This window comes from Leptidea sinapis, chromosome 15 (genome assembly GCF_905404315.1).
Source record: "Leptidea sinapis chromosome 15, ilLepSina1.1, whole genome shotgun sequence".
In the NCBI taxonomy this organism is placed as follows: domain Eukaryota; kingdom Metazoa; phylum Arthropoda; class Insecta; order Lepidoptera; family Pieridae; genus Leptidea; species Leptidea sinapis.
This window is the reverse complement of record NC_066279.1, coordinates 1,195,091-1,218,262: the sequence shown is the minus strand read 5'-3', so window position 1 is coordinate 1,218,262 and position 23,172 is coordinate 1,195,091. Positions and strand designations below refer to the sequence as shown.

Below are 23,172 nucleotides of genomic sequence, written 5' to 3'. Positions count from 1 at the left end.
ATAACCTACTTTTTTTTTTTTTACGGCGCGCGACGTTCTGGTAGCGTGGAACGCGCGTAAACGAATGTGGCTGTCTATTGAAACTCTTTGCGCATGAAGGGATCGAAAAAAAAAACAGTGTGTTAGTGTGTCAGTGAGTGTTGTTATGAAATTCAGTACAACATTACAACACTCGTTTGGATGATGTAATAGTTATTACGACATTCGGTGTTTTAATGTTGGCTATAAGCTAACTGTTTCAGAATATTTAATAGAGTATTTAAAGCATGGCTGTAGATAAAGGAATAAATTGAAATATTTTTTACTACAGGGAGTGATAATAACATGCCATATTGAAACAACACTTTGTAAACGTCATGTAGCTTGTACATTAGTTTGTAAAGGAGGGGAAGAGAACTGAAAAGAAACTCCCGGCCAATCTTTTAAATCATAATATCATAACAAAATTGCTTAAGCTACTGAAAATAGATAAATACTGTACAATTTTACGCAGAACCAAACAAGAACCATGCATTATTTTCTTCTTTATAATCTGTTATATGCCTTTTTTTTTGCTGTTAGCCTTTTTCTCAAAGAATCTTTAATATATTTCTTATATTTGTATTTCAGTAAGACCTAATATTCTGTCTGGCATTTTATTGTAGAATTTAATACCAAGATTTATGAAGGAGCCTTTAGCCCTGTTACATGGATTGGATGCATTGAATATATGAGAAATTTATTAAAAAAAATATATATGCACGAAACTCTATGTAAACTCAGTAGATCACAAAATTATTTTACTGTATGCGGAGATATCAATATACATGAAAATACTTTATTAGAGATTAAACATCTGAGTTTGTTTAAGTAAAAATCATTTCAAATTATTTAATTTTTATTTTATAAGAAGTTTCTTATCAGTTCTTCTCCCCATGTCAAAGCCCTTTTACAAACTGATGTAGCTTCATCAAGTATTGTTTCAATATGTTATGTTATCGTCGCTCTCTGTGGTATATAAAAATATGCTTCAATTCTATTCTATTTGTCTCACCTCTATTGCCAATTCCACCGACACTAATCGCGATCCCTTAGTCGACTCCAGCCAACTTAACCCTATCAAGCGTAACACACAAAGGTTGTTGATCAGAATTTCAAAGACATATAGAGTTTCAATAGGTCTTTTTTATGAAAGTAAGGGACGAGACGAGCAGGACGTTCATCTGATGGTACTTGAAACGCCTTGCCCATTACAATGCAGTGTCGCTCAGGATTCTTGAAAAATTCTGAGCGGCACTATAATTGTGCTCGTCACCTTGAGACATAATATGTTAAGTCTCATTTGCCCAGTAACTTCACTAGCTACGGCGCCTTTCAGACCGAAACACAGTTATGTTTGCACATTTCTGCTTCACGGCAGAAATAGGTGCCGTTGTGGTACCCATAAATTAGCCGGCCTCCTGTGCAAAGGAGCCTCACACTGGTAGAAACAGTAGTACAACGCGATTTTAATTTCCATTAATAATCGTTAAATTTAAAACCTGTTCCTTATTAAGTCTTGGTTGAGTTATGATGGGACTTTGCTTACAGTTTCTTGCTTATCGCAAACTCCTGTTCTTCCCCCATTTCTTTCATCATAATCTCACCATGTTTTTGTCCGTAGGCGGTGATCAACAGCACTATAACAGCCAACATGACGTTTACGAAGACTTCGCAGAAATTTGGACAGTGGAGCGATGTGCGGGCCAACACTGTCTATGGACTAGGGTTCGCGTCGGAAGCTGAATTAGGAAAGGTGAGAAACTGATAGTGCTAAACAAAATGCTGAATAAACGGTTACTGATGATATTACAAAATTGGGGGAAATGTGCGTGATTAAATAAATTCATAAGCATTATTGCTTCATAATTATACTAATAAGGAATTTGTTATGTTTTTAGTGATTTTCTAGGATTAATACACAATAAAATTTGAAAACAAAATTTTATGAGCGATGTGGGACTCGAACCCATAACCTCTGGCGTTCCGTGTGAGTTCTACTGAACTAACCGTTCTAGTGACGTATCGTCATAAATTCTTGTATGTTGTGTTCAACCCTAAGGATCTACAGGATCTTCTTTACAGTTGATAACCTGCTCAACCCAAATATTTGCATATTAGGAAATTGACTTGAGATGTCGCTCTTGCAAATCTAAACAAATTTTTTATATATGGAAATACTACTAATGCTTATTACTTAGCTTATAACTATACAGGGTGTCCCGTAATCAGTGGACCAACGGGATACCCGTGATAGGGGTGGTCATCATCTCTCGAAAACACCAAATTTTACTGTTCTAGGGCCAGTAGTTCAAAAGATATGATTTTTTAAGCATTATTTTGAAAATTCTACCCTTATCAACACAAAAGTTGAAAAAAAATATTTTTTATTTTTATTTTGCCCTGTTTCTTAACTTAAGGTGGCTGAGGAAACATGTGTCTTCACAATTAAATCCATTTTTGTGAATAAATATTGCCAAATTAAAAATTAAAAACCAAAACATGCGCAAATATCAAATAACTAAATTTGCAACGTGATGTTTGAAGCAAGCTAGTGCAAAAAAAATGTATGACAGCCTTGCGGACCATTATTTAAAAAACATCTGCAGTTCATACTGATTCCAAAAAGGTATAACAATATTACATTTTACAAAAAAAATAACTTAATAACCAATTTTAGACTCCAATTGCGAGAAACATTTAAGCGCTATCTATTCTGAGAATTATTTTGTTATCGAGAGAGAGATAACACAATATGCTATCTCTTTCTCGCTCAGGTACCTTTTTCGTTTACGGGGTCCTATTGGCCGACGCCTATGATCCCCACACCCTAATTTTTCAAATTATTCTTAGTTTCATCAGAGACTTGCTCATAGCTCGTAGCTGCACACGTGTTTTTTACTTCGCTACCATTACGACTCTTTTTTTTGGTGACTGACGCTTGAATTGGACCTTGTTTGTCTTTGTGATTTGGATACTGTTTGCCCGGATTTTATAAAATGCCTAATACCTATACTCCTCGTGAATATGCTGAGATGTATTTTATTTACGGTCTGTGTAATGCAAACGCTCGGCAAGCAGCCCGTACGTATCGTGAGCGCTATCCTAATCGCGACCGCTATCCGGATCATCGAATTTTTCTCCGTGTAAATAACGCGTATTTAGAAGGCAGAATTCCCGGAGCTGCAAACAACGTGGGAAGACCTAGAAGAGTCGATGAACTTCAAATACTGGCCGAAGTGACAGAAGAACCTTCTACGAGTGTTCGTCGTATTTCAAGACGTACTGGTATAGCAAAAACAACAGTACATCGCATTTTAAAAAGAAACAGTTTATACCCTTATCATATTCAACGAGTGCAGGCACTATTACCTGCTGATTATCAACGGAGGATAGATTTTTGTGCAGAGATGCTTCGCCGATGCCGACAAGATCCACTATTTTTCAATTCAATATTATGGAGCGATGAATCGTGTTTTAAAAGAGTTGGAGTGTTTAACATTCATAATTTACATGAATGGGCTGTTGTGAATCCACGTATTGTACGAGAAGATAGATTCCAGCACCAGTTTGGAGTCAATTTGTGGGCTGGAATCTTAGATGGTAAACTTATTGGTCCATTTGAGCTCCCACCGAGGCTTAATGGTGCTCGGTACTTGCAATTTTTAAGAAATGACTTAAGTAATTTATTAGCAAATGTACCACAGGAGGTATGTGAGAGGATGTGGTTACAGCATGATGGCGCACCCGCTCATTATTGCAGACAAGTGAGGGAATATTTAAACGAGTCTTACCCAAGTAGGTGGATTGGACGAGGAGGTACAATCCCATGGCCAGCTCGATCACCTGATCTTAATCCATTGGATTATTTTTTATGGGGATATTTTAAAGAATCCGTATATGAAACCGTTAACGATAACGAAAGACAGCTAAGACAAAAACTGAATGTGGTGAGTGAAAAAGTCAAAAATAATGAAAGGGCGTTAAAAAGTTTAAAAAGAAATTTTATAAGAAGATGCCGGCTATGCCTTAGAGTAAGAGGAAGACATTTCGAACATTTATTATAAGAAATAAATAAAAAAATTCTAACTATTTACTTTTGTTTTATTGTAAATTCCGCCAAGAAATTGCTATCTAATGTTGATTTAAAATAATTATTGTCTTTTATTGTTTCACAATAATGATTAATTATACCTTTTTGGAATCAGTATGAACTGCAGATGTTTTTTAAATAATGGTCCGCAAGGCTGTCATACATTTTTTTTGCACTAGCTTGCTTCAAACATCACGTTGCAAATTTAGTTATTTGATATTTGCGCATGTTTTGGTTTTTAATTTTTAATTTGGCAATATTTATTCACAAAAATGGATTTAATTGTGAAGACACATGTTTCCTCAGCCACCTTAAGTTAAGAAACAGGGCAAAATAAAAATAAAAAATATTTTTTTTCAACTTTTGTGTTGATAAGGGTAGAATTTTCAAAATAATGCTTAAAAAATCATATCTTTTGAACTACTGGCCCTAGAACAGTAAAATTTGGTGTTTTCGATAGATGATGACCACCCCTATCACGGGTATCCCGTTGGTCCACTGATTACGGGACACCCTGTATAATCTGTATTAAATTTCAGTTCATCGAGAAGTTCCAAGAGGTGAAGGAAGCGATACAAACGCAACAGTGCGGCGCGCAGAAGACCGCGAACGGTTCTGGAGCGGCCACGCCCGTGGCCTCCGCCACCGCGAGTCCGCTGCTAGCTGCGCGTGCGCCCGCCGGGGACGAAGCACCCGCTGTGTCGCCCGCACAAGTACGTACAATACAGTCAATTAAAATAAACTCCCAGCCTTTTTTTATATGAAAACTAGTGGCCCCGTCCTGTATACACGTCTTAAATTTGAAAAATCGGTCCAGCCGTTAGCTGGAGTTCATTAACATACACATGAGCAGGAGAATTATATTATATGGACGAAATTGAGAATCTAAACCAATCACAAATTCAATGGAACACACAAAAAATCATCAAAATCGTTCCAGCCGTTTAGGAAGTAGTTCAATTGTGAATCTAATCTATTCTCGAATCCACTTGAAGAGACACACAGAAAGTTTCATTAAAATCGTTCAAGCCGTTTAGGAGGAGTTCAGTTACAACAGACGCACAAAAGAAATCTATATATTAAGATTAAATTGTTCTGGATGTAATCTATAGAAATGTATTTTTTTATGAAAAAAGGGACGAGACGAGCAGCACGTTCAGCTGATGGTAATTGATACTCCATGCACATTATAATGCGGTGCCGCGCAGGATTCTTGAAAAACCCAAAACTTCTGAGCGGCACTACAATTTCGCTCGTAACCTTGAGACATAAGATGTTAAGTCTCATTTGCCCAGTAATTTCACTAGCTTCGGTGCCCTTCAGACCGAAACACAGTAATGTTTACACATTACTGATTCGCGGCAGAAATAGGCGCCGTTGTGTTACCCATAATCTAGCCGGCATCCTGTGCAAAGGCGCCTCCCACTGGTAATTTATTTCACTGTCTCACATAAAGGTCCGCGTGCACCAGGCTCGCCGAACCGAGTCGAATCGAATCGCGCAAAGACGCCTCCTATATATTTTCTATGAAACTACGTCCAGTAGCGAGCCGCGGTGTGTTTTTATGAATCGACCGCGCGAATTGCTCGACAGGCGAATTTTTTCGTCGATGCGATTCGATTCGACTCGAAGCGCATGCGACATTTAACGCGCAACTTATTGTTTTTATTCCTATAAATTTTATAAAGAGTTTTTTTGAAAACTCATAAAAATAATTTATTTAAATAAAAATAAATGAAAACTATTGATTAATCGTGAAGATCATCATTATCACGATGACCAAAGAGGATGTAAATACTTTGTAATGAGGCGGGAATGCCTGAGTAAAAATTGAAAATTAGTTTAGTATGAAACGTGCAGTCATTTTATATAAGTTTGAAATAGTAATAATTATAGTATGGCGATTGGTGACGAAGCATAATCCGACTTAGTTTAAAAGCGAACAGTTGCTTAAAACGTAGTGGATTGTGGCTACCTCCGTTTTTTACAAGATTATAGCCGTCATCTGTCAATCAAACCGCGCGTTTTGTTCGAAATGTCTTGCCTCGCACAGCCACTTTGTGGAATTAAGTACCGGCAGCGGTCTTCCCGAACAGATACGACTTAGGGACCTTCAAGAAAAAAGCATACTCCCACCTTAAAAGCCGGCAACGCATTTCTTGACACACCTGTTGTTGTGGATGTCCATGGGTGGTTGCCTCACCTCTCCCTATCCCGTGAGCCTCTTGCCCGTTTGCCCCCCTCTTATATAAAAAAAAATCTATCAATGACTGCACGTTTCATAGAATCGAGTGAAGCGCTCTTTTCTTAGAGTTTCACTAGGCTGACGATGACCAGCGTTGGGTGAAGATCAAATTTGATGAAGAGTTGCGATAAATGAACGATTTGATTCTATTCTTCTGAAATGCGAATAAATGCGACTCGCTTCGATTCGGTGAGTTTCTACTGTAGTCGACGCCAGGCTTAATATAACGTTTTTTATCGTAATAAACGAAATTCCGGTGACCATTAGGTCACGCGCTCTTTTGTCCTTCTAGTCCAAATAAATGAAAGAAACATTGTTTTAATTTCAGCCAAAAGTCGACAACGACGAGATGATGATGCACCAGCGAGCACACTCGGTCTCTTCAACACTTCAGGTTCGTCTTAACTATTCATTTTATCTGTCCGTGTCGCAGAAGTAGAATAAGAGCAGTATGAACATCTTTATGGTGTGTGAATTGTTTTTTTAACAGTCTAAGCAGTTGTGGTTAGTCTGCTTACGCTTTTTATCGGGATGGCAATGTTTATTCCTTAATTTTCAATCCTGGACTGAAACATTGGTACTGCGGACATATAGTATAATATAAGGTTAGATAATTTATACGTCTTGGTAGAGTCTCTTGCTGTTAGACAACCGATAAAAAAAGGCCAGGTTTTATTAAACTTTGTCACGTTCGTGATCACAAAATCACTTAGACGCGTGTTTCGTGTCTACACGAAGCATCTTCAGGAGCTCGTGATGCACCTAACGCTGGATCGAGAGATGTTACATAACTTATTGAAAGTCAAAAACCATTCCTAAAATTAGGAATGCCTTAGACCTGAGAAGAACGGATGCAACAAACTCAGCGATGTAACCTTTCCCACTCAAACCTTTTATAACAATTCTTTTGAATATCATAATACTTTTGTTTTCAACATGTTTGATCTGATTCCGATCTTGTTGTAAAAGCATATACATCGCCCCACAAAGGACTAAATGTGTCTAAGTTGTGTCTGTTCCTGGTGTTAACAATGTGGTTATGTACAGTGTCTAGCATATTCACTACATAGTGCAACAATATAAGTCCTTGGTACAGTCGATGTGTGTAGTCGTCTGTATAGTGCGTATTGTTCTAGAACGTCGGCGGCGGGTACGCCACGGTGGGTCGGTCGGCCCGCGCCCCGCTCGTGTCCAGTGACGTCACAGTCCCCGCCCCCGCGCCGCACGGCTCTCACCCGCCAGACACAGCTGACCATCTGCGCTACGAGAACGACCGCCTTAAACTTGCGCTTGCGCAGAGGTCAGTCTTTTCATTTAAGTGCTGTTAAAACATTTTCCTACGAATGATGACCCATATATCCCAGTGGTTAGTGACCCTGCCTAATGCTGCTAGAGGGGTCCCGGGTTCAAATCCTGGTATGTGCAAACATTTATATGATTCATATGGATGTTTATATGTATTTATGTATGTTTTAAGTATCGTATTAAATATAACGTTGTCTTGCATCCCTTAGCACAGGATATGCCTAGTTTGGGGTAAGATAATTTGTGTCAAAGTGTGTCAATATTATATTTAAAATATATTATATTATTATATTTACATTCAAGAACTATAGTTTACAAATAGGGGAAACCCTAGGCGAGGCTTCTTTGCACAGGACGCCGGCGAGGATATCACAACAGCGGCGCCTTTTTCTGACGCCTAGCGTAAGAGGACAAACTCTATTAGTATTTCGCTAGTGAAATTACTGGCCTATTGTGACGTTATGTGTAGTTGACGCAATTGACGGTTTGCTGGTAATTCTGGGTCCTGAAATCCTAAGCAACACTGTCATGGGCATCAGATATGACTTACAATCAGTTGAACGTCTGGCTCGTCTCTCACTATTTATCAACGCAGAATATAAAGTTTTACCTATGACTGAAATAAAAGCAGCACGCGGGTTACGTTAGGCGATTGACAACCAACAAAATGACTGCCTCGAGCCACGCCCCCGCTAAGAGTGGAGTGATATACGCCGGCAGCAATCAACTCTTGAATATTAATGGTTTAACGCAGAATTGCTTTTGGTTATTATATCATGGACATCATCAAGTGATCAAGCAAAAATTGCAGTTATAGGACTATCAGTGACGTGTATAAGCTTCGAGCGTATACGACATCCGCACGTCAATCGAAAACCTTAATAGAAGACTTTATATATGCAAATTTTGTATGACTGTGAAATAAATACTGAATACTCCTAAATTCTCTTTTCTATTATTATAGGTACTTATTATACGTTTAATTTGAGATGTAGATCGCTGTTTAATAGTAATATTGGACGCCAAGGTGTGAGAAATTATTGTGTATGGCACATGCCACTGTTCATATAAAAAGCAAATACGTTTTCCTTCCCCCTAATAAATAAAATAAGCTTTTATTCTCTCTGTTCACAAATATTATGAATGATACTTAACTTAATATAAACTTAAATCTAAATTATATGTCAGGTTAAACAGCTTGTCTTTCGACAAAGGCCTCCTCTAAAGATTTCCACGCCATATGTTAAGAGAAAAAGAAGAAAAATTGACAAAAATAATAACCGACTGGTATCCAAGAGATGGTAGTAGAAGAAAAGGGCGACAAACTAAACGCTGGGAAGATGAAGTAAAAAGAGTAGCTGGACCTAAATGGATCCAAATAGCGAAAGACAGAGAGGCGTGGAAATCTTTCCCTCCCCCTAAAAATATTAAATTATGTATTTTTTTAGCAATTAATTAAGACTATAGAAAATTACGCTTGTACTATTTAATTTTTCTAATTTATAATAGCTTTAAAGTTATAGGCAGCTTAAATGACTATTATAAGCTTTAACCCCCTTATTCATAATAGTCTGCTAACTTAAAGCATTGCTAATTCTCATTCTGTCTTCTTCTATTGACCTAAGTCAGAATGAGAAAAAACACTCCTTAGCGGCTGTTTTAAGTTAGCGGACCATTACGAATAAGGGGGTTAATCTTTAACTTTGTAATGTAATTTTCTTACAGCAATAGAATAATATATCAAAAAAGACATATAATTCTGCTCAAGCGATCAATAAGTGAAAAGTGCTTTCTTCCAAACTGCCAATGTCACTAAATCATTTACTGAAATCCTCAACGGGCTACATCTCTCCTAATCTAAGTATTTAGATGATACTTTCATGATTCTGACACGACACGGTTAACATATTTATGAATCTTAGCACTGATAGCCACGCTATTTCCTATTTTTGGTTAAAACACAGCACTCTGTCACCATTTTATTACTCTGAAGGGACAGACATAGTAATAGTGATAGACATAGACGTAGACTAAAGAGAGATGTAAATATGTACCTAAATAAGAATAAACAAAAGAAAATTTATTGTAGTAGGCGTTACTTTGCGGAAATCCATAATTAAACAAATGATTTGAGTTCTCTTTAGTGTTAATTCCGCCAATATTTGTCTTTAAACATGTCTCTCTCAACGAGTCTCGTGCCAGATTTTGGCGAGACAACACGTCCTGAGCATGCCTCGTGTAGACGCGAAACACGTGTCGAATTGTTTAAAGACAAATATTGGCGGAATTAGCACTAAAAAACTCAAATCATTTGTATAATAAACAAAAGTTAAAAGAAAGCAAATATGTTAAGTTCTATTTGTTGAGATTTTTTTATCACCACTTGAACAAATCAGTGGTTAAAATGCCACAGTTACTAAATTTTAATGAATTATTATTTTAATAATTTCAAAAGAATAACTGGAAAAGAAACAACTAATAATATATTAAAAACAACATTGTTTATTACAAAAATATAGTTTTGTACAACAACTTACATGCTAAAGTATAATCAATTTAAAGCAAAATTTAAAAATATAGGAATACAGTCTCATCAAATTAAGTTACATATAACAATTAATATTACTAGAAAATACTTCAAAGATTAAAAAATATATACAAGTTTTGAAACACCGTGCAATCTGTTTGTATAATTACCGTCAAAATGTTTATTAGAGTGTTCTTTTATTATAGTATTTGTATAAAGAGTAACAGAGATGTCTCATAGTGAATGCACTCCTTAAGAAATTAAAACCTTTAGACTTTGATTACGGTCGTATGAAATACTACGTTTGCGATTATTATATAAAACATCAACACATCCTGGACAATATTTGGAAAATAATTAACTTAGACGCTTAGATTAAGGATTGGACTCGCTCGTAGATACCGCAGGCGTAGTCGCAAAGTGCGTCTACTTTTACTACGCCCGCTTTTGTGACGTTCCCACATGTTCTGTTAAACTTTGCTAATAATAATTGTAAATAAAATGCCGGGTTGCGTAGTAAAACTTTGTAAAAATAATACTGCAAGGAATTAGAAAGACACTAGGATCACATATGATGAGTAAGTATTTTGTATTTTATTAATTTCAATTTAAAGTAAAGTAAAGTAAAGGAAGCGCATGTTAGAAATATTTGAAATATGCCATTGAGTGTCAAGATGCCACACACACAAGCATCTAATAGTAGCCACAATAAAAAATCTATTGATCTTAGGTAGTATGGTATATAGTTGTAGCGCTGCGGAGACCAATCCTAAATCTAAGCTCAGACGTTTGTATCTGAACATGCCTCTTAAAATATAATTGTATGCGGTTACCTAACCGTAAGAAATATATAAATTTTGTTCCATTTTGTCGAGAAGAAGAGCTTAAGACTTCTGAATCAAATCACTTTAACCAAGGTTACAATTTTATTTAAGAATTAAATGGGCTGTGGTTGCCCAATAAAAAATTTGTTTACCTCAGTGTTCTTTTCGGGATATTTAAGGTAAGATATTTAATAAACCGAGAGGCTCTCTGTCTGGTGACAAAAAGTCTAAGACCAATTTGAACAATAATTAGTTCAGGGTAGGTACTGACTAAAATATTTATCTACAAAATCTCAATTATTATGACTAAAAACTATTTCAATGAAAGAAGCGACGGAGTTTTTGGCTACATATTTTTACGATACACGATAGATTTTTGAATGACAACAAAAACACAGGCCGTTTTATACAAACAAAACAAATCTGTAAAGTCAGGATTTCGAGGAATATAATTTACTTTCAATTAGTTAAGAATAGGAAGAAATTAAAAGCCAAAACCAATTAAATTATTAAAATTTTCGTGAGACATTATTACTTTATAATTTACACAGCTTTAATCACGTTTTATCGGTGTGGGTACCGACTGGTTTCGGATCTTTCGGAGGTTCTTCATCAGGGTGAGTGGAGTGGGCTTGCGATAACGTCCCGTCCTAGTTGAAAGCCACAGCGCAAAACCGTAAGAAAGCCGTGTTAATAAATAAAGCCAAAACCAAGTTGATGAAATGAATACGCAATCGTCAGCTATAAAAGGCACTAATCCTTTGTAGCCTTGTTGCTCAAGGTGGCGATAGACCAAAGGTTAGAGTCGCAATATATAGTCGAAAGACATAAAACATGCCGGTAGAAAGGAATAGTACATGTAACCAAAAGCTCAATGTTGAACAATGTACGTTATACATTAGAAGTAATAAGAAATATCAAACCAACAACTTGCCGATGCTATTACTGCGTATGATCATAAGCCACAATAGGCGAAAATCCACCTTCGTAACCCTGGTACTCAGGATAGCTTGGATCATGGACCGGCTTGCTGGGCTCTTCTATAATCTTGGGCGCGCCGATCTTGTGCACCACGGCGTTGAAGCCATTGTCATCTGCCTGGTATTCCACGATGCGTTTAGTGCCGTCCGTGTCCACCACAGTATATTGTCCTGGAACGTTTTTTATACTCTTATATTAGCATGAACTGTATCTATGTTGCGGACTATTTTCGTCGCTATCTGATGGTTATCTTGAAGATTTGCCCATTTATCGGTGACTTACGACGATATAAAATGTGTTATGTACATTTTTTGGTCTAATATCCTTATCAAAAATAAGACTTTATAGTTTTGAGGCTAAAAAATACTTTTACATCTAAAAACACGGTTTAATAGCCAGTCCAGGTACAAAGTAAAATTAGAGAGAGATTGAAGGGCCCGTGCTGTGAGCTTCAGAGGAAACATACTTGCGCAACGATTTGTTAAGTACAGTCTGTATCTCTTCGCAGTAAGGTAGCGTAGCCGTGTACAGGTGCTGGAAGGTGCCAGCTGTGGTTGAATATCACGAAAAAACCAGTTAGTGTGATAAGGGTACAGTATGAAGATACATAGAGAACCCTTATGCGACACGCGCGTAACTACAACAAATCAGGCATTTTCAGGAAGGTTGGTAATCCTTACTTCGCTGTTATATGAACAGATTTCGAGACGTTTTGGCGTCGAATGCACAGCCTTAATAATATAATAACATTCTCGTTGCTATCTATATATATCATTATAGTAGCATCTAACAACATCAGGAACCCCATGTATAAAAGGTCGATATCTTTTCACATGGGTAAAAAGTAAATTTATTGAAGTAGGCGTTACTTTGCGGAAATCCATAATTATACAAATGTTTTTTTTTTTTTATGAAAATAAGGGACAAGACGAGCAGGACGTTCAGCTGATGGTAATTGATACGCCCTGCCCATTACAATGCAGTGCCGCTCAGGATTCTTGAAACCCCCAAAAATTCTGAGCGGCACTACAACTGCGCTCGTCACCTTGAGACAAGATGTTAAGTCTCATTTGCCCAGTAATTTCACTAGCTACGGCGTCCTTCAGACCGAAACACAGTAATGCTTACACATTACTGCTTCACGGCAGAAATAGGCGCCGTTGTGGTACCCATAATCTAGCCGGCATCCTGTGCAAAGGAGCCTCCCACTGGTAAGTTTTCTTTAGTGTTTAAGTTTTCTTTACACTGATTTAAGTTTTCTTTAGTGTTAATTCCGCCAATATTTGTTTTCAACATTCAGTAAATGTTGTATGAATATAATAACACCAGATCAGTATATGGAATAAGTTAAAGGCCATTTCCACTTGTTTTAACTGTTCCGTGGCCAGCATTCTTTCACCGTCTTTCGTTCTAGCTGAACGCGGCCTTAATGCGATTCTACGTATTTATTTGATATTTTAAATATAATTATGTTAGATGAGCTACAAACTTAGCAATTAAATCTTATGTCTCATTCACAATATTACTTGCGCCTTTGTTCCATTTTAGGTCCTAAGTCGTATCGTATTGTATTTTCTAAGAAGCGCAGCTGCGTTCCGAATTTTGAATTGTTTCTTTAAACGGATCAGTACTCATTCAGTTAGCATATTGCCTTTGAACTGGTAACGTCATGAGTGCCAAACGAAAACAACTAAAATTGTTGAATCTACGTGAAAAGTTAGAAGTTATCAACGCGGTGAAAATGGGCGCGAAAAGAAAGGACGTGATGGTTAAATACGGCATATCGGCCAGCATTATATCGGGTATAATAAAGAATGAGGCTGAATTACTAGAGAGGTACAAATCTGGTAGTAATCTGTCGTTCAAGAGGCTCAAATCGGCGTTGCACCTCGATATAGAGGAGTGCTTAGTGGTGTGGTTGAAAGTGTGTCGTGATAAGAACATGAGTGTCAGTGGGCCAGTTTTACAAGCTAAGGCTCAAGGCTTGTCGAAACTATTTGGACATAACACTTTTCGAGCTAGCAGGGGTTGGTTGCAGACATTTAAGAGGCGCCACGAGACCTTGTTTAAAATTCGCCGCGAAAGTATACCTGTGACTACTGCAGTGTGAGTATCCAAAAAAAAAAACAAACTACGTTTAAAAAAACCGATTTCAAAAACTGAAAAGTATAAAATATCTAAAAATTTAATTTAACACACCTCTTATGTAAACCTTTACCTTTACCCCCTTATTCATAATAGTCCGCTAACTTTAAACAGCCGCTAAGGAGTGTTTTTTCTCATTCTGACTTAGGTCAATAGAAGAAGACAGAGTGAGAATTAGCAATGCTTTAAGTTAGCAGACTATTATGAATAAGGGGGTTAATATTAATAAAATACTGTTATTTTCTATGTGCTACATATTGTTTAGACATCGGTGCCAAGCCATATGTAATACTATCAAATCAAAACTACTGGGCCAAACTATGTAAAATTTTTATGGGACCAAATGGCATCTATTCCGCATCGAACTAAAGAAGAATTGCCTAAATCGGATGATAAATCTCAGCGTAATCATAGGTGTAAATACATAAAAAAAGTGCCGATGGAATTGAGAACCTCCTCCTTTTTGAAGTCGGTTAAAAATTAAAACAATATAGGGTTTTATACGTTTATAGAAAGAAGCTGTTAAATGTGTGTCGGGCTACAGTAGAACAGCAGTAGAACCTCTCTAAGTGGAACATCAAGGGAGACGCCAAAAAATTGGAGTTTTGACTTAGGCGGATTATGATTCGACATAAATAGGTTGAGATTCATTCTTATAAATTTTTATTTATTATAAATTAACATTATTTCAAAATATATTTCAAATAAAAAAAATATCGCATTAAAACCTGTGGATAACGGTGTGGGTTCTCACTAGAAATTAATTTATTACTATAGGTACTTTGAAATTGTAAAATGTATTGTGTGAACTGTTTGTTATCCCAAACAAATAAAATAAAATAAATATTAAAAACGTCAGTAATTCTGACACTGATATTTCACTCGACAACAAATGACTTGCTTCGCTAAAGTTCAAAAGAAATCAAAAATAATAAAATTAAACACCCGACACCAAGCAAGCAAAGACGTGTTAACTCACGCGTGAGTCATGAATTCGTGGTAATTCTATTCATTGTATACTCCTAAATTGTTTTCTAAGAAACAATAGTGTACTTACAAAGTCGGCGAATTTTTAAAGTCAACAAAACTTTTAAAGTTTTAACATTATTGGGTTATTTTCATCCCTTGGGGCTTTTTCATTTATTTGCAGTGCGGCAATGAATGAGGGAACTTATGAAGGAATTTTACCTTTAACTTTGTCACCATCCCTTGTCTCCCAGTGCTCCTTGTCGTCACCTGTGTGAGGGTCCTTTACGGAGTAGTCGAAGGCATATTTTGGATGCGCCTGCCAACATATTCATCTTTTAAAAATTGGTACAAATGCATTATTTGAAATAGATTTATTCTTAAATTAGTGACGACCCGCTCGTCTCTTTGCTCCTGCCAGTGTATGCATGCCTGGTTAACCATATGCAATGGTAGTTAAAACTTGCTCCAAAAACACGTGACTTACAATGTAAACGAATTGTTTAAATGGCCATTGTTGGCACGCTCTCAACAAACCTCATTTTCAATGAAACTCCATGGGAAATGTTTGAACCTGAATATCTTTTGGTGGTTGGTTAACTTATAATTATTTGTTTCAATAAGTCGATTTTTTATTTAACTACGGCTTAATAATTTAAAACATCTGAAAGGAGTTTCCTACTCGGATCTTTAAACTAAAAGATTGGCTTCTCGGTAGATTCGAATTTCAAGGGAAATATGCTGAAAGCGAAAATGCGAGTTGATGAGTTTTCAACTAAGCAAGGGTTTCGAGATTTGGGACCGAGGGCCCGTTTTGGCTAATTTTGGTCTTCAATTATTTGTGGTCCAGAGAAGGTTTGAAAGGTGAATAAATAGGAAAATGCTGCTAAATTAAATAAAAACAACAAATTTGTTTTTCCTTATATGTGCCCATACATAATTTCTACGAGAGAATTTATTGACGCACGGTTTGACAATTCTTCTGTAAAACAATTTCATTACGACAGCAGGGTGCATATTTTACGTAGTAATTTTTGATGTTATGATATATTATTGACAAATTCATATAAAAAAAATTTTTATTTATTATATACAGAACAACGTCTGCCGGGTCAGCTAGTACAAGTATAACTTTCTGCTTATTAAACTAAAAATTAAAAAATTAAATAGGTACCTAATATGTCATTAATCCTATATATATTTGTGAAGAGACACGAGAAGTGTTCCTAAGAAGTATTTGATCTAGTTGGCAGACACCGAATTGCATCATCCCTAAACTAAAACATAATATTCATTCAACTACTATATTTTTTTTCCCACGTACAATCTATAGAGCTAAGAAATAATCTTCTTAGTGCGGAGTTTCCAGGACAATTAAATTTGTATACTTTTAATATAAACGTAGAAGACCGGCAACGTCTCTTTTGTTCCTCAGTTTTGCAAATCAAATCAAAATCAGTTTATTCACATAGGTCACGGAAATGACACTTATGAATGTCAAAAAAAAATATCTTATTGAATCTACCGCTACTTCGTAAAGGGTTGAGCTAATGAGAAGAAGTAGCAAGAAACTCATTGCCACTCTTTTATATCAAGACTTACAGATCATTTCAATTACAATATGTAAAATGATGCAACAAACACACTCAAACGTCAAATAGTCAATGTCTTACACGAGTAAGTCAAAAAAGTAAATGTAAATTAATACAAAAGTTATTGAGTACAGTAGCTGCACCATCCACATACACCAAAGGAGTGGTGATTACATAATTTCTGGTGAACTGAACCGTTCTTTAAGAATCAAACTTCGGATAAGCGTCACAATTCCGGTTATATGATACTTACATGATAATCTACGTCATATTCATCGATATTGTGCTGCCCAATCTGATGATGATAGAGTGGCCTGTAGTCCTCGTAGTCAAGACCGTAGCCCTCGTATCGGGCAAAAGCTGATGCGAATAGGAATAGTGCTGGCAGCATTTTCTGTGGACAAATTAGTAAATGAAAGTGTGGTGTGATTCAGATCTATCTTTATATCTTGTTAGCGTTACATGTTGCTGCAATGATCTTGCGACTAATATTTATGTAACTAATTTCCAAATCGCTATACAGGATGTCCCAAAGTTATGGGACATGAAGGGAAAGTACCTTAAATATCGAAGATAGGCTATTTTACAGAAAGAAGACTTTATGTTATTTTTAAAAGTTAGTAATTCTGCATTCAAAGATTTTCTGAAAATTACTTGCTTCGTCTGGGAATCGAACCGACCTAAATGTAAAAAATAAACACCCCTACTCTTATGATGCCAATGGAAAGAATGGCCAAGAACTAATAACTCTTCATAAGTATATGTAACTTTCAAAGAAAGTAGTCAATTAAGTGGATATTTTTTTGTAAATTAATTAATTAAATGCTCAAATGTTGATTTTCTTTCTTTTTTTCTTGTATCGCTTTTTGTATAGCATATCTTTCACATATCCCCAAAAGAAGAAATCTAATGGTGTAAGGTCCGGGGATCTGGCCGGCCATCTAATCGGTCCATTCGTACCAATCTAAGTAGGAGCTCGATTCCCAGACGAGGCAAGTAATTTTTAGAAAATCTAAAAATAACGTTAAGTCTTCTTTCAGTAAAATAGCCTATCATCGATATTAAAGGTACTTTCCCTTCACGTCCCATAACTTTGGGACAACCTGTATACATATCTCTAACTCTCTCTCTCTCTCACCCACACACTTCACCCAAATATAAAAACACATTATATAATAATAATAATGTATCCATTTCAAATCCCATGTCCTGTACTATTTTTTAATGTCTAGATCTTTGTGCATGGAACATCATTCCTTATTGTATTCGGAGAAGAGCATTGTTAGCTGCGATGCATACAAATGATTTAAGTTTTCTGTGTTAATTCCGCCAATATTTGTTTTTAAAACAATTCGACACGTGTTTCGCCTCTACACGAGGCATCCTCAGGACGTGTTGTCTCGCCAAAATCTGGCGCGAGACTCAACTTAAATCATTTGTATAATTATGGATTTCCGCAAAGTAACGCCTAATTCAATAGAAAAAAGCTGCGATGCAGTTTATACTTTTGCAGCTATCATCGTTTTTACTTGTTTGTATTAGCTTTGTAAAATATTCCAAATAAAATTTTTATTATTATAGTTATTAATTATTATAATTTTGAGTGTTATGAAATAGCGGTCGCTAGTGAAACGAAATGTATCGAGCGTGCGTTAAGATGATGACGTCATAACTTAACGTGTGCCTAATAAATATTCTCAACAGCATAAAAATATCGATGTTTTTTATAAATTTTTTGTTACGAGTTTAGGTGGTTTAAAATTCTGTTTTCTTCATGTATCAGTATATACATTATACATGTTGGTTTTTTGAAAAGGGCGGTGATAATAATAATATAAAATAATGCCTACTACTCGGCTAAGTCGAGTTAGTAAGTCTTTTGTGGGGCGATTTATATGGTTTTACAACAAGATCCCAGAAAATGTTCAAAACAAATGTATTACGTTGTTCAAAAGAATTGTTAAAAAACGTTTTGTGTGGTAAAGGTTACTATAACATAAATGACTTTCTAAATGATACCACAGATTGGGAATGGAGTGACCGCCCTCAGGCTATTAAATAAAAAGTTTAATTGTACAATATTACTTAGTCAACATATTTTTTCGATGGAAACAAAAAAAAGGCCGCTGAATTTGTTGCGCCCGTTCTTCTCAGGTCTGAGGCATTCATTTTGGAATGGGTGGTAGTTTTGATGTCACATCCTATTTTGAATAAAAATATTTGAATTTGATGGCCAAGTCAGAAACTACGAGACTTAGAGGAAAGCCGTGAAAAGAGTCATGCCCTCGATTTATAAGAAACCAATAACTGCATACTTAGTTTTTTTAAGATTTCTTGAACTTTTGATGGAAATTGACCCCAATGATTGTTCAAAAAATTTACAGGCTCCTGTATTATTCAACCAATGGACTCTGTTGCTGATCTATTCCTAAAGATGAAAGTAAATCACAAATTTTCTTTTTTATTATTTTTACACGGAAGAAAACTCACCTCCTAGTCAAACTTTTTGTTAGAATTGTTACTTTTTTTGTAAATATTCTATCGAGGATAAATCCTGTCATGGTATCAAATGTAGTACACACTATATTAGAGAGACGTATAAACTTATACATTGGAGCCAGTGGAAACCATTTTGAGCAACTTATTAGTTAGGTAAAAGTGAGATATGAAAAGCAATTTGTATTTTTTTCTATTTGCTTTCATTTTTAGCAAAACATATCTTTGCAAAATTTGATCCTTATCAGCAACAAAGTCCATTGATCCAATAATACAGGCTGCAATTTTTTTTGAAAAATCATTCGAGTCGATTTCCATCAAAAGTTCAAGAATAAAAAAAAAACTTAAAAGCAGTTATTGTTTTCTTATAAATCGAGGGCATGACTCCTTTCAAGACTTTCCTCTAAGTCCCGTAGTTTCCGACTTGGCCATCAATGCCCTTCTCAAAAAACCACCCGGTATACATAATATCGTAATGAAGTTGAAATTATGTTATTATTATATATATATATATACATACTACATGGACTCGTTAATCGAAACATATATATTTCGATTCGAGGCCGACGCCTATTATGTTTGTGAAATTGTCATTTAATAAATCCCTCCGGAACAATAACATGTTTTGACACACACAATAATAAAGTAAGTAATAAGTTATCTCTAGGGTTGTCGCTTTGGGCAGTCACTCAACAAAAATACATATCGATAAACAAGAGATTTATAAATATGAAGGTGTAAATATATATACAGCGATAATGTGTGCATGAGAACTAAATAGGGTTGATGCTCTTTAATATTAAACTTTTTTTAAACCACACACCTAGTAGGTACATAAACGTAGATCTGTGAAGCTGCACATATCTGATCATGAATTTCTAGGTTGTGTAGTTATTCGGGGCCCTAAATTGAAAACTAATCACAAGGAAATACATAGATATTTTTATTATTCCTTAATTTACATCAATAAAATATGATAGATAATAAAACTTCTAAACAGTAATTGTATAAAAAAAATCAGCCTACGGACGCGTCCCTTAAACGACGTTTTTGACGTGTTTGGTTGTGAATTGAAGTTTAGGTTGAATTTGTGATACTTATTGCGGTATAGTCGCTCTGGCCAATAAAAAAAAATATTTGTTTCCAAAATTCTGAAGTAATGTTGTTGTAATTGTTAAAAGTATTTTCCTTATTAGAAATAAAATATGCATCTAATATGTGTCGTATTGTGCGTGTGACAGCCCTTGTCGGCAATGTCATTAAATGCGGAGTAATGACCTGCTTCCGAAGCAACACGCTTATTGTTTCCTGTCCAATGCTGTTTAGTTGCGTGTCGAATGCGCGCTTTCCTTTTTAACTTAAATAGTTTGATTTTTCTGTTTTTTGAGATTTTATTCTTAGTCGTCGCTCGTTCATGCTCTTGATATTTATTGCCAAACTTAAACTGTGACCTACAAGTAATTTAAAATGATAGTACTCGAGTAAAATAGAGGGGCCAAGTACTGAACTGTACTGATGCAATAAATATAACAGAGACTTGAAAGGTCGAGAACAGAAAAGCGCTGAAATTGCGTTTGGTCAACATTATAAAATTTATTGAACTCATAATACTAAATGTTATGTTGCGCCTATTTCTGCCGTGAAGCAGTAATGTGTAAGCATTACACTTTCGATCTGGAGGGCGCCGTAGCAAGTGAAATTACTGGGCAAATGAGACTTGACAACTTATGTCTCAAGGCGATGAGCGCAGTTGTAGTGCCCCTCAGAATTTTTGGGTTTTTTAATAATCCTGAGCGGCACTGCATTGTAATGGGCAGGCCGTATCAATTACCAACAGCTGAGCGTCCTGCTCGTCTCGTCCCTTATTTTCATAAAAAAAATTGAGAAGACCTCCCGCTCGCCCGCACGCCCTAGAGCCTAGGTCATATACGCGTCCTCCAACGAAGAATCTGCCCCCGCTTGAACCACCTGCAGAACGACTGGGTTAGTCGGTAACGTGAGACTCTGCTAAAACCAATTCGACACGTGTTTTGCAACCACGCCAGGCATGCTCAGGGTATGTTGACTCGCCGAACTCTCGTGCCAAAGTTAGACTAATAAATCCTTGACTGATAAAGCGGAATTAATTCTCAATATAACTGAAAATTTATTGAATTAGGCGTTATTTTGCGGAAATCCATAATTATACAAATGATTTAAGTTTTCTTTAGTGTTAATTCTGCCAATATTTGTTTTTAAAACAGTCTCTGTCTCGTGCCAGATTTTGGCGAGACAACACGTCCTGAGGATGCCTCGTGTAGAGGCGAAACACGTGTCGAATTGTTTTAAAAACAAATATTGGCGGAATTAACACTAAAGAAAACTTAAATCATTTGTGTCTCAAGATAGCTTGTAACATTTAGATTCTCGTTATAACATAACTTAAAAAAAATTGTGTTTTGCCAACAATCATATTATTATACTCTTTATTATAATTCCATCTTTTTTTCTATATATAACATATTTATAAAAAAAAAATATTACAAATATAAATGTTTGATCCCAAAATAAAATAAAATAAAAATAAATAAATATAAAAAATAGAGTCCCGCCGGCGTTGGTTCACGACAATTCCTCCGGTGGTTATGGCGACAGACTGAGGAACTTTCGCATGATGCGTGCCGTTCCCAAAACAGCTGCTTTCTGTTTTTTTTTTTTTTCATATGAGAGGGGGCAAACGGGCAAGAGGCTCACGGGATGGGGAGAGGTGAGGCATCGCCCATGGACATCCGCAACAACAGGTGTGTCAAGAAATGCGTTGCCGGCCTTTAAGGTGGGAGTATGCTTTTTTCTTGAAGGTCCCTAAGTCATATCTGTTCGGGAAGACCGCTGCCGGTAGTTGATTCCACAAAGTGGCTGTGCGAGGCAAGAAATTTCGAAGAAAACGCGCGGTTGTGGAATGCCAGACGTCTACGTGATGCGGATGGTACTTTGCACGTAATGTCCGATGGTGGAATTCGGCCGCTGGAATCAACCCGAACAGAAAAACTGTTCTGTACTCCTAACTGACCCTTAATCCATTTATTAAGCGAGAGCCTATTGAGATGATGGTCGAGGCTCTTTGCTGTAAGGCCGTTTACGTAAACGACTATTGGGACAATTATTGTTGAATCAACATCCCACATGTCAGTAACCTCGTGTGCTAGGACTATATATTATTATTATTATTATTATGGCTCAAGTAAATCGTGTAATGTATATCCTTTTAAGTTAAAACGTTGCCTGCAAAGTCCTGCCGTATCTTTTGAGATAATAATATTAAATTGGAAGTTTATCTCGTGTCATTTCATGCCTTGTCCGTTTTACATATTGTATTTTTTTGTTATGAAAATAAGGGACAAGACGAGCAGGACGTTCAGCTGATGGTAATTGATACGCCCTGCCCATTACAATGCAGTGCTGCTCAGGATTCTTGAAACCCCCAAAATTTCTGAGCGGCACTACAACTGCGCTCGTCACCTTGAGACATGATGTTAAGTCTCATTTGCCCAGTAATTTCACTAGCATGAAATCACTTCATCAAACACAGTAATGCTTACACATTACTGCTTCACGGCAGAAATAGGCGCCGTTGTGGTAAATGGTATTGGTTGGGTCATTCTTCAGAAAGCTTTATCAAGTTTCTTAAAAAAACATTGAAATGACACAAATCCACAAGTGTTTATTTATTCCGTTTAGCGCTTCTGAAACGTCCTTGAAAAACTTGGGAATGTCCTAAATTTTGTCTAACATAGATCCCTGAGTCGAAACCTCACTTAATAGGGTTCTTAGAAATCGTTTGAAATCTGGCAAAGTCTTAAAAAAGCATCAATGTATTACAAATATTGGATACCATTAAGCGCCTTAATAGTATAAATGTCAATGTGTGCGATATACTAGTTATTACAGTTATAAAATTTTTCAACGAGGTGTATTTTTTTTGTTTCTGTTATTTTCTACTT

The 23,172-nt window shown here is 36.2% G+C and overlaps 1 protein-coding gene across 1 annotated transcript in view; it reads left to right on the top strand.

Annotated features, from left to right (window-relative positions):
• The window catches only part of LOC126968411 (homer protein homolog 2), a 52,137-nt gene that overhangs the window by 14,161 nt on the left and 14,804 nt on the right, over nucleotides 1–23,172 (top strand). The window contains exons 3-6 of the mRNA XM_050813431.1: nucleotides 1,643–1,774; nucleotides 4,651–4,824; nucleotides 6,685–6,750; nucleotides 7,493–7,656. Of these exons, the coding sequence (XP_050669388.1) occupies nucleotides 1,643–1,774; nucleotides 4,651–4,824; nucleotides 6,685–6,750; nucleotides 7,493–7,656 (536 nt within the window). The remainder of the gene's footprint in view (nucleotides 1–1,642; nucleotides 1,775–4,650; nucleotides 4,825–6,684; nucleotides 6,751–7,492; nucleotides 7,657–23,172) is intronic.